The sequence below is a fragment of the Gordionus sp. m RMFG-2023 genome, chromosome 2 (genome assembly GCF_954871325.1).
Source record: "Gordionus sp. m RMFG-2023 chromosome 2, tfGorSpeb1-WG-v2, whole genome shotgun sequence".
Classification (NCBI taxonomy): Eukaryota; Metazoa; Nematomorpha; class Gordioida; order Chordodea; family Parachordodidae; genus Gordionus; species Gordionus sp. m RMFG-2023.
In genome coordinates this window covers 27,248,260-27,262,147 of record NC_088776.1, presented here as the reverse complement: position 1 = coordinate 27,262,147, position 13,888 = coordinate 27,248,260, and the positions used below count along the sequence as shown (strand labels likewise).

The 13,888-nt window shown below is 26.2% G+C and overlaps 1 protein-coding gene across 1 annotated transcript in view; it reads right to left on the bottom strand.

Moving 5' to 3' along the window:
- The window catches only part of LOC135925116 (uncharacterized), a 40,941-nt gene extending 36,852 nt beyond the window's left edge, over nucleotides 1-4,089 (bottom strand). The window contains exon 1 of the mRNA XM_065460300.1: nucleotides 3,950-4,089. Within this exon, the coding sequence (XP_065316372.1) occupies nucleotides 3,950-4,048 (99 nt within the window). The 5' untranslated portion in view covers nucleotides 4,049-4,089. The remainder of the gene's footprint in view (nucleotides 1-3,949) is intronic.
- Between the last annotated feature and the right edge of the window lie 9,799 nt (nucleotides 4,090-13,888).

Genomic DNA, 13,888 nt, shown 5'->3' with positions numbered 1-13,888 from the left:
CCCAAATAATTAGGCGTCGGCCTAAAGGTGGTTGTGAGGCTACAGCATACACTGTTAAAGTGATTATTCAAAGTCATTATTCAAAGTCAACCCCGTGAAAAACATATTATAAAAATTGACTATGCCACGACATATAGCTTTTTGAATATATCATATTTTATAATCTTTGAGTTTCCCTCTATTATTATTCCAAATTTCCTTTGCCACAATGCGGGAGTGTATCTTACAATTATCTCAATACCAACCAAAAATTACAATTTGGGAATACATTATCTAATAGTCTCGCTTGCCAGAAGATTATATTAGTTTCAACTTAGTTTTTTTGATATGTATGAGAGTCAGCATATCTGGAATGGATGTCCGCAATGGGTGGGTTTTTAGAAGATTTTAAATAATGAGCGGAGGATCGGGCTGGTTAAAAAATATTGTGAAACAATGTGTGGGCGATGAATGGGTCAATTATTTTTCAGGCGAAATACACACTTTTGCATATTTATATGTGTAAGTAAAAATACATTTAAATAAAATAAGTAAAACAATTTTTATATTGAGGGGGCAGGTGAACAAAATTTTTAGATAAATGGCAAATGGGCGGGTGAATTTAAAAAAATGGCGGGTGGGTGAGCTGGTTAAAAAAGTTAGACAATACAGTGTAAGCCCGCCAATTTCAGCCGTCTAATCTGAAAAGTGTCAGTCAGTGAAATATTTCTTTAGATTTTAAAAGTCTTTTTAATAAATCTAAACAAATAAGTTTCAATTATATTTTGTTACTTTTGGTAAAAATCCCTTTGCAATTAAATTAAATTTTTCATAGCCAATTATGTATTATCTAATTATCTATTTTAAGCTTCAACTTCTAGTCTTATAAAATAAGAGTTTAAATTATAATTGGAGTGGGCTGACGTTCCTCTGTACTCAACATGCCGCGGTCTCCCCTACGTTGGTAAAAAAAATTCGAATCATTTTTTTAAAATAATGTGTTATAAAAATTATATATTTTTAAATAGTTTATATGTACATTAAGGATCAAAATACATTGGCGTACGCAGCGGGGGGGGCAGGGGGACAAATCCCCCCCCCCCAAAGCCAAAAAATGCAGATGCCGGATTATATTTTTCAAAAATATTATTAATATTAATTTATATTTGTTAATATTTATTACTATCTCATATATACATTTATTTATCACATTCATCTACTAAGTTATTTTATCAATTAATTTCGATTTCAAGTTTTCCTTGGCGTAATTTACCTGTTATTTAAAAATTTTAGTGGTGTAATATTTATCTAAATTTCTAGTTAAATAATAATTATCTCTGAAACTCCTTGTCCAACAGGGAGAAAGAAATTGCAAGCTTCTCCAACGAGATCGAGTCTCCGCCATCAAGCAGTAACAGCTTTTATGGAGTTAGAAGAGCCGATTATTAATGCTATTACTGAAATATCACAATGGCTTGAAAGAAATATTTCCTCAGAAGCAAAATTATTGGATTCAATACTTATTCCAAATTTTTTTCCTCATTAGAATGTATTATTTAATTATACAACTTTATGTAATACTTTTCAAAAACATAACATTGACTTGATTAAGAAGATGAGAATAGCGGAGAGCATTTTATTAGAACTCAGACTTGATTAAGAAGATGAGAATAGCGGAGAGCATTTTATTAGAACTCAAGGAAATTTGATGAAGAATTTCATATTTTATATGTTATTGTTGAGTCAAAAGCAGAGGTATACGAGTTTAATTGTTCCCTCGACTTGCAGCAAGCAAGCTCATCGTCAAAACATTAATATAGGATCAGTAAAAGAGTATTATAAAACAAATGTCCCCTCTCCCAACCTTTTTCATATGGTGATAGAAAAAAAATATAAATATTTGTTAGATTTTTATCATGAAGATGTTAAAATATCTTATGATGCCTTATTAGCTGAATAACTATGATTTAAAGATTAACTATGGTTGATACAGTCCCAAAAAATGCTATGGATGCTTTGCATTATTTCAAACACATTTTAGATTATACTCCCAATGTATTAAAATGGTTATATATATTAGCAGCTCTTTAGTAAACTAATGAGAGAACATTCTCTTTTTTAAGAAGAATAACAGAGCTTTGCAGAGGTACTATTTGCAGGACATGGCCCAGATTTTTTTTTTAAATTTTTTCCGGCCCGAATTTTTTAAAAAAAATTATATTTATTTTTGATTTTTATAGCTAATAATGGCGATTTCAAATATTTGGTTTTAAAATATACAGCTTGGCCCGGATATTTTTTCTAAAAAAAATTTCAGGCCTGGCCCGGGTGTTTTTTTATAAAAAAATTAAAAATACGGTCCGGCTCGGGGGCTGGGCCTGCAAGTCTGTGAAAAACATACCTATGAAATACAAAATCTGAAAGTAGATTGAATGATTTGAATCTTTTGAATATTCATAGGCATTTAACGCCAAGGAAGGATAGATAATTGAAAAATTAGCTCAAAACATACAAAATACAATTATTCCTAAGAAACTTTTTGTGTACTAATTTATATTTCCAACATTTAAATTTTTTATACTTTATATATTTTAAAAGCTCAAAAAATTCAAATTTCAATTTTAGGTCATTTAAGTGATTCATATCGTGGGTTATATTCACTTTATATTTTATAATTCACATTTATTTATAGTTTTTCAATGCCGGTTTTATATAATTTTTTTAATTCACATTAGTTTAAAATTGTGTATTAGAAAAGCTTATTAGTCCTAATAAATTTATGCTTAGTATTTTTAATTAACAATAATATTTCTTAAAAATTTTTTTTATCCCCCCCAGACCAAATTCCTGCGTATGCGCCTGTCAAAATATGTTTTATTTATTTAGATTGATTAATAGTATAGAACTTCAGGGTTGAACAAACCGGGTTTCATAGTAAAATTAATGGTTATATTTATTTGGAAACTTTTTAATTTAAGATAATTTCAAAATGAAATCGCTGTATCTTGATATTTTAATTTTTTTTTCAGTATCGATAAAAATAATTTGTATGAAGTTTTATAAATATGAATAAATTCACTCAGAGGAATATTCGAGTTAAATTTTTCTATTATTCATGTACTTGAAAATTGGAGTCTGTTTTATAAAAGAAAATACCAATGAATAATTATTTTTATAATCCTCTACAATATAATAATAAAGTTCGAAAAAAAGATAATTAAGTAAAATTTATGTAATTAAATTCCAAAATTTAAATGGATATTAGTGTTATTTTTATTGCTGTTATTTTTGCAAAATTTCCCCTAAGAAAAAATTATGAGTATATTATTTATAAGTAATCGAAAGAACCTTTTTGGCTTGTATAGATGCTTCTGAAAAGATTTGTTTAAAATTTAAAATAATCTCCTCCTTCCCTATAATTTAGAGATAGAAAATGGCGAGTAATAGATTTAAAAATATTTGAAGTGTGTTGAGGACCCTTTATATCCTTTTCACCCTTCTATCAATATTCTGACATTTGTCAATAATAAAATTTTCATTTTACTTCCTATTTTTTTGAGAATTTTTCTTATACTCTCTTCTTTTTTTTTAAATTATGAGTATTATTTTCCAAACTAGTGTTGCCAAACGACTCGTTTTGAGCCGATTTTTAAAAACGGCTAACACAATATTTTATCCAGAAAAATATTATGCAAGCTTTAAGATTTTGCTCTCATATATGGAACAAAGGTTTAAACATCTATTGAAATCTCGAGGCTTAGATAATATTTTTCTGGGGCAAAATAGTAGGTTAGACATTTTTAAAAATCAGCTCAAATTGCGCCGTTCAACAATATTAACCCAAACCCATCTAAAATTAACAGGTCGAGAAAAAATGGGTTAACATGTTAATTTACATTATACTTTAAATTTCCTAAAGAAAACATATAAAAATAGATTTAATTATATGATACAATATTATATGACTTACATAATGGTTTGATTGATCTGATTCAGAATTTATATTCAAGTTTAATGGGTACATGACGTTAATTAAACATACTAACATAAAAAACAATAAGAATTTCATATCTAAAAGTCTTATATATTATATTATATTTCACTTCAATTTTTGTTTTAGTTTTAAAATGTGAAAAATATTTTATAAAATTTTTACTAAAATATTTTATAAAAATTAATATCAAAATATTTTATAAAAATTACTACCAAAATATTTATTTATTTATATATTATTGCTAATTTTTTTGATTTAAAAAAAATTCTATAAATTATTATTTTTTGATAATGGTAAATAAATTTAATTAAAATTCTTTCATATTTTTCCAAGAATTAAGGCTTCAGAGATTTTTATAATTTACCATTCCTATTTAAATATTTGTTTAACTAATTAAAAATAATAATAAATATCCAATGTTATATATCGTCTTTAATATTAGAATACTCATAACAATTATCAGAATAAATACAATAATACTTCAAGATTTAAGGAGATGAAAAAAAAAATTCAGTACGGTATTGTAAGTAGTAGTAACCATAAATGTGTAGATCGATTAAATAAAAATCGTTAGAAATTTGGAATATTTCTTATATACATTAATATCGATTCATTTAATTAGTTAATACAAGTCGATATACATATTGACTAACCAGCTAACTAATTTTGACTATTAGCTTAGCTCAATTCAAACGCAACTAATTTAAAGAGAAGTTTTTATAATAAATTTTCTATTTAATTAATAAAATGTAAATATAAAAAAATTAACTCTGTAGTTGGTAAAGATGTAAACACTCTGATGGGATATGACAGACAACGTACCCAGGATATTTTTATGAGAGGGGCTACGTTGAAGGGGGATGGAGGGAGGGATTTTGCCCCCAAACTATTGGGAATTTTTATTAAAATACGTTTTTGATTACCATTATTATTTTTAAATCTTTCATCAGCTTCCTGAAATTGACCGAACGATTAGAAGGATTGATTCAAACAATGAATATGGTTAGTGCTTTATTAGTATCTATGAGTGCTTTATTCAGTTGATTAGTTAATAAAAAAAAATTTTTGGTCAACCTTGCGAATAAAAATCAGGGATCCGGAGTGAACCGTAACGAACGTTAAACCATTATAAATATCAGAACCGTAACCGTAATCGAACCGATATAATTATTTTTTGAAGTAGTAAAAATAACCTTTATAGAAAAAGGTTAAACCGGTTTAAACCGGTTAAGTTTTTATATTTTAGGAATCAAAAAAATTTGAATATCCAGAATAATATACACTTGCTCTTATAGTACTGGCGGTTCCCGCAACACAAGTTTCTATAGAAAGGGCCTTTTCGGGGCTAAAATTTGTGTTATCGTCACAACAAACAAATAAGAATCCATTTATATTATAAAATATATTAATTATAATATATTTAAAAATGAGTTATTTTGAATCTTATATATTTTTTTTATATATAATTCATAGATGCTTATAATAAAAATAAATTCGATGGTCTTGCTTCAATAAAAAAAAATTCTAACCGTAATGAACCATTATAAACCTTTATAATTAGCTGAACTGAACTGAACCTTTAATTTTTTCTTAAGAACCGTAACCTAAACGTAACCATTATAATATTTTACATACTGAACCGTAACCAAACTGAACTGTTACAAATAACGGTTCGGGTCCCTGATAAAAATAGATTAAACCACTAGTTCTGAACTATTTTTAATGTTTTTCAATCTGTTTAGCAGATAATATAAAGAAAAATATTAACGAAATAAAAAAGGGGCCAAAATTGGCATCAAGCCAGGACAAAAATTAATAACTCGGAACAGGCGCGTACGCAGGAATTTGGTCTGGGGGGGGGGGGGGATAATAAATTTTTTTAAGAAATATTATTGTTTTTTAAAAATATTAAGCATAAATTTATTAGGACTAAAACTATTTTTCTAATACACAATTTTAAATTAATGTGAATTATAGAAAAATTATCTGTAAAGAATCACTTAAATGACACAAAATAGAAATTTGAATTTTTTAAGCCTATACAAAAAAGGTTTCTTAGGAATAATTGCATTTTGTGTGTTATACATTTACAATGTAAAATCCAATCTTCGTTGTGATTGAGCTAATTTTTCAATTATCTCATCCTTGCTTGTCGTCAAATGCCTCAAAAGATCCAAACCTTTCAATCTACTTTCAGATGTTGTACTTCTTGGTATGTTTTTTAGAGACCTATAGGCCTGGCCCCCGGTCCGAACAGTATTTTAATTTTTTTAAATATATCAGGGCCGGGCCCGATATTTTTTTAAAAAAAACACCCAGGCCGGGCCTGAATCCTTTTAAAACACCCAAACCGGGCTGTATTTTTTAAAATAGCCAATATTTGAAATCGTTATTATTAGCTATAAAAATCAAAAATAAATATAATTTATTTTTAAAAAATCTGGGCCGGGCCTGAAAATTTTATTTTAAAAAAATCGGGCCGGGCCTGAAAATTTTTTAAAAAAAGCCGAGTCGGGCCTAAAAAATTTTTTAAATAAAGCCGGGCCGGGCCTGAAAATTTTTTTTTAAAAACCTAGGCCGGGCCGTAAAAAATCTTTTAAAAAAATCCGGGTCGTGCCCTGCAAATGGTACCTCTGCAGGCCTCTGTTATTCTTCTTAAAAAAGAGAATGTTCTCTCATTAGTTTACTAATGGGAAGAGTTTATAAACTCTTTTAATACATTGGGAATTTAATCTAAAATGTTTTTGAAATAATACAGAGCATAGCGAGCCAAAAACGACTTTCCCATTTTTTTTACCTATCTAACTAATTTCCAGAAATTTTTAACATTTTTAAAAGAGGTCGGCCGAAAATGTGTCTTTTTTGATCGATTTGACATGGAATAAATATGATTTGTTGTATAACATTTTCATTTTGTAACAACTTTCTTAAAAAATTGTTAAACTTGCTATATTTATATTACTTTAAAATGTATTAATATGATATTTTTTTAGCAAGTCAAACAATTTTATATGAAAGTTGTTACAAATATATGGAAATGTTTTATAACAAATCATTCACACAACTGTATATGTCAAAAATATTTTTAATGTAATAATAACATAGGAAAAAAATTTATTTATGTTTATTTGAGATTTGAAATGACAGATATAAAATATTCTTGTAAATTAAATGTATAAAAAAATTTCATTAGAAATTGAAACTTTCAAATTTGAACCTAAAGATAACAAAAAAAAATTTGATAATAATAAATTTATATATTTGAATAAGGCATTTAAAAACAATAAACTCCAACTTGCAGATTGAATATCAATTATATATTTTAACGTATTTATTAATGAATATTATACGTAATCATTTAATTTTTATAACTTGTTTATATCATAAGAAAATGAATTATATCAATTAATAGAATATATAAAAAACATTTTTACCTAAGCATTTGCAGTATACCTTCACATTTGTAGTTTACCTAGGAATTTGCAGTTTAGTCAAACCCTAAAAATAATGTAACTTAAAAAATAAATGATATACTTATAATTTATATCAAGTGAAAGTTGTTTACACTTTTCTCTATCATGTGACATATGTATGTATATAATGTATCATGGTAGAATATGAATTTTTTTTAATATTAACTTTTGTTAAAAGCAAGGAGCAAGAACGTTATAACAGGCACATTGGAACATTTACATGTCAATCTGAAGGTTTACATGTAACAATTTTATTAGAGAATCTTGTCAAAGTTTACTTACAATTTGATAAATAAAATATTGGATTACAAAAAGGTAATTATTAAATTAATATAACAAATAAACATTATTAACTTGTTAGCATATGCTGAAAGGAGCAATTCTTGTTCTCAGGGCTTCTACCTATATTTTTTTTCAATCCTTTACCCTGGCCCTTATTCGTTTATTTTTTAGGTTTTTTTATTATTTATAAATATTTCCTTTATCAATAATAATTTATATATATATTTTTTACATTATGTTAGTTTTCCATTTATTTTTCAAATTTAAATTAATTATTGAAAAACTCAAAAGTTATTTTTTACATCATACGCCGTTTTACAGTATTATCGCCATATTCCAAATACTCAATAATCTTTTATTGAGTGCAACCACCATCTTTTTTTATCCAATTCTATTCTGACAAATAGGTATTACAAGCGCAAGAGACTGAAACTCATCTATAATAAATGTCAATGTTAACTAATTCCATGTGCAAATCCAATCAAAATTTCTGTATTTATTTTGTTCCAAAATGGTCCCTCTTTGATATAAATGAATCCATTTTATTTTCTTTTTTGTATTAATGTTACATAAAATATTATTGGATTAGGTATATTTTTAAAATTTTATTTCATACTTTCTTTTCATAATGATAATGATAGTTTTTATTAGTTGCATGGATATATCTGACTACGCTCCGACCGAAGTTTAATTATTTCTGTTTATTTATATTTTTATTGCTACTGTTTTAGACACCAACATTAGGTAATATTTCCACCATAAATTTTATTGGAGATCTTTAAGTTCATTTATTATAGACCTTTGGCTATGTTATATTTTTATAAAATAATTTTTGGTTTTACACTTTTTTCTAAAAATTCTGAATTAGTTGTTATTTAAAAACATTAATTTTTACTTATTTTTCTTTCAAATTTTGACTTTACATTGTATACAATGGGTGGGGAGGGGGTTGAACAGCCTGGAATTCGTAAAAACAAAAAATGAATGAATACCAAGTAAAAGCTTTGACCAGTTTTTATTACCGAAAGAACTACGAATAGCTATAGGATTCAAACAAATTGTCTCATAGTCAACTCTTTTCAAATTCTTTGAAATATCATGTTGCATCTAGCAGACAGTACTCTTTTCATTGTAAATACCAAAAACGGTCAATAGACATAAAATTATAAATATAATAATTCGCCAGTCCTCAACAAAAGCCAACAAAAGCAAAAATATCATCTCTCGAACCAACTTGGGTGAAACTAGAGGACAATAAACGTCCAGATAAAATATCCCATCCATCCATTGGAAATTGGATCGACTTCTCGCGGACTCATGTATAAACATTTTCGCAACAACGGGTAATAACAACCTTTCTACAGAAATTGCATAAACTAATAAAATTCTTTTATTTCATATTAAATTTTATCCGAGCACCACTATCTGGGTAACTTTGAGAACGCCTTTTGAAATTTTAAAAAATATTCGGTAGAAAATTTACCACAACACTGACAGAGTTGCGGAGAGCTTCTCGGCTTAAATATGACAGTCAAATGTTATTTCCATATATTTTTTTACATATTATATTTTTTGTTTTTTTGCATGTTATATTTATTTTTAGTTTATAAATTATCATACTTTTTTAATGTTTTAACTTTTAAACTGACTAAATGTATATAATTAAAAAAAATCAGTAATTTGTTATATCTATTTCCAGTATATAATTCATACCTACCAGCTAACGGAGTTACAAGCAAGCGAAGTGAACTATTGAAACAAATATTATGTTTTTGTAATTTATCTTCTTCAATTATATATATTTTACAAATCAATCTAAATACATCAATTAATCATCATACACAATTAACAAATATATTTGAATACAATTAATCATATTAAGAATTGCCTTTATTTTCAAGGTTATGATTCTATTACACTAAGGAAAATTTTAAACCCTTTATTACATATGACTACTAATAGTTAAGTGTATTTTTAACCTAACTGGTGTATATTATTTTGGAGTATAAATTTTAATTGTCTTAAAAGTAACATTCTCATTTTATAAAAATCATCTGTTTAAATAAAAATTCTTATATTTATTTCAAGTGCGAGTATTTAATGTTTCCTATATTTCAAAATTGATACTTTTCATAATTTTTAATTACATTTTTTTTATACAAAATAATGTTATTAATATTTAAATAAACAAAATATCCTCTTATTTATTTCCGTTTTTCTGGAAAAGGCACTTCATATATCTACCCAATAAATCGAGAAACCTAATTTCAAATTTTGTTACAAGACTTATCACAAAGTTAATGACAAGGCTTACTAAACCTCTATCACAAATGTCTTATACGTCCCATCAACAAATAGACCTCATTACATGAACAAATAAAATCACACATTGATAATTTTAGCAATATCCAAATGATTAACAACACCCATATCAATAAAAAGCAAGTAGATGATATAACACACAAATGTAATATAATATCAAATAAAATAGATCAAGGTGACTTGGTGATGCGATTGAACTAAGATCTTCAGATAACCATCTTTATCCTATTAATGAAGAAACTAACAACTATTAAAATAACTGCATCCCGAGGCTTCCATAGATAATCTACCCATTCCCCCCAATCTACCAGATTATAATTTTTACAAGTGAAGAAATAGTCAACGCTATCAATTCTTTCAACAAAAACTCAGTAGGTGGTCTTGATGGTTTCAGACCCTCTTATTTTTAATATTTAATTAATTCAAAAACTAGGTTTCGGGATTAAGGGCGAATGTGAAATATTGCGGCTATTATTTTAAGAATATATATAGAAAACCCGCTATTCATGAGGCCTTTTTTTTACTATGACATATGCCTGTTAACCATTCCATTGGTTTACATAATAATACTTATTTTCAAAACATATACAAATATTTCATTTATTTTCACGACATATATTCTAATATATCTTAAACTATTAATAATCCCAGCAATATATAATGGTTCCTCCTCTTATATGCCCCCAAATTCTTAAAGTAAACCAATCTGGTAGTATAAAATGGTTCCTCCATTTATAGACCCCCATTGTAAAAATAAATAACTTCTATTAATAATGTCTAAGCAATATATAATCATATTTTGTCATTTATTATATTATGCATACAAAATAAACTGGCATATAAATACAAGACATTTCTAAAAATAATATTTTTTGATACAAAATCTATTTATTACAGTATAACTATATTCGATTGCTGATATAAAAAATTTTGCGTTTAAAGAATTACAATTGATAAAAAAGTTTAATTAATATATATGCCTCAATTGATAATGGTTTTTAAAAACACATAAGGCAATATAATTCTTAGCATCCTACATTGACAAAATGTCATGAAACTAATATAACTCTGTTACCATTTTACACAATGTTTTTTAGAATGGATTAATAAGGAAAATTTTATAAGCCTAACCAAATCAAGTAATTCTCTAAGAAGAGAATATAAACGACTAATCCAAATCAAAAAACTATATGGTGGTTAGAGCTTCCTCTTAGATGACATGATGGAACCTAGATAAGTAATCAATATAATTATTGTGAGATATTAAATCTCTAAAAGATCATCTTCCATTTTTAATGATATATAAACGACTACAGAACAGACCATTATTGCTTATCTAAAATATGCAATCATATCAGTGGCGTAGCTATGAATTTTCCTTAGAGGGGGTCCATACATATAAAAGCTGGGGAGCTTCGCCCACCAGACCCCTTTTAACGGGTCTTCGGCCCTTTTGCCCGGCCTTTGGCCGAGTTTATCTTACAAATCATAACCATATCTTCGATAATATATAACAAATATATTTTTTTAAATGCATCAATGTTATTATAATTTAGTAGATTATTCTCAATGACTTTATAATAATACTATCCAGAATAATTACAATAGTAATATAATATCCTTCGACAAACATCAAAACCAGAAAAATATAATAGATATAAAATCACTTTTAAGTCTTTTGAACGTATAATCTAAAAAAAATTTTTGCTCTGGGAGGGGTCCAAACCCGAAAACCACCCCCGTAGCTACGCCACTGAATCATATGCTCTCAACAGCTGTAGTAATAATCTTAACTTACATATCCATACAAATAATAGGTGTTGGTTAATTTGCAGTCATAGCCATGACACTCACGATGTTGACTCATATCAGAATTTATTATGTTAAATAAATTGTTAAAACAAAAACACTAAAAATCTTGAAGAAATTATGCAAATATATTGAAGCCTTAAGTTATTTACACGACAAGGATGCCATATTAGAAATGAAAAATTTTGTAACTTGAAAATAAGAACCAGAGTGGTATGATGAAAGCAATTAAGATTTATATATTATTGTCGCACCACATCTAGTTGGTATATTATATCTTAAAATAATAGTAATTTGTAATAATATGAAAAAATATACTCGTATTAAAAATTTAACTCAAAACTGTTTTTCTAATAAGAAAAAAATAGCCTTCCTAAAAACACGTAAAAAAAGAGAAGAAAAGATATTTAATTTATTACATCCATTGTAGGATGATGAATAATAAGATGTTTAATTTTTAATAATATTTTTAAATAAATAGATGGCGTTAAAGAATTGAAAGCAAATTGTTTCTTATATTTATTATCAAAAGCATTTATTAATAAAATTTATTTAAATATTTACTGTAATATATTATATAACTGTCAAATAAAAGTAGTATTTTACCCAGTGTGCTGAAAATGTCTAAACATTTTAAATTATATTTGAAAGGATAGCAGAATGTTTTATTTGAAAAATAATGCCTATGATTATTTGCTATATATAGATTTGATTGATGAATTGTATTATAATAGGTCTATAATAAGAGTATTAAAATTTAAAGCAAAAAATTTTGTCCTATTCGATCTCAAAATTTAATAGATAACCCCCAAAAAAGTTTATCCTACCCCCATTAAAGCCGCCTACCCCCCTAAAAAAAATAGTATGCAAACTGCCCCCCCTCCCCCACGTTCATATAGACGCTGATTTTACCTAATATTTTATAACCAATTATATATAATATGTCTACTTACTTTTTATAATGAAATCTCTTATACTTATATGGACCTTGAAAATATTTTTAGGAATAGGCATGCTAATTAAATTTAAATATGAATAATATAGTCTATTAGTGATTTTGAACTCGGCTAATTACAATATTAAATTTGTTAAATTTCAATTAATTAATGATTATATATATTCAATTAGGGTTATATAATAATTTAATTAATAAAAGTCAATTAAGCTTCAACTGTTAATGCTAAATTAATATTTAGTGAATGATATTGTAATTCTATTTTTAACAAAGAATTTGATTGCAAGCTGACATAGTGAAAATATAACTTGTATGTATTAATCTAATCTCATAATTAAAATGGTATTCATTTAATAAAAATTTATAGTCTTATTAATTTTTAAATAATAAAATTAAATCTATATACTACGTAATAGAATTATCAAAGAAATAGTTCAGGGGGCAATCAAAAATATTTATTTTTAGTTCAAAATTAAATTTTTTTGCTTATGGAGGCTATTCAAATTTTTTTGGAGGCTCGAGCCCTGCCTCGCTTCCCCCCTGCCTAGTGACGCCACACTTTATTTGCTTATTACCTTTCTTTATACAGCCGAAATTTTTATAAACATTTAAATACTTTAATCTGTTACTTCTTTTTATTTAAATTCCACATTATCAAAAAATACACATATTTTTCATTAAAATATCCACGTTGTCAAAAATTCCAATATGTCATCTTAATAAATATTAACACTTTTTTAATATTCCATTTATCATAATATTCTTTTTCTTAAATAACACATTTAACATCACTAATTTTTCTTCACACATATTTAATCCTTTAAAAATATTCCCTTTTTATTTATACAAATTTCCTTTTTTTTACCAATTCAATTCTATTAATAATTTTTTTCTTTAAATATATTCATTACATATTCCACACCACATTTTTATAAACTTTTATCTTCATAATAATACATTCACATTCACATTTAGATTCAATATTTTAATAACATAATTACTTTTAACCTTATTTTCTCATTTTTTTAATTTTCTCTTTCTAAAACAAATTCAATTTTAACTTTTCTTTCTTCC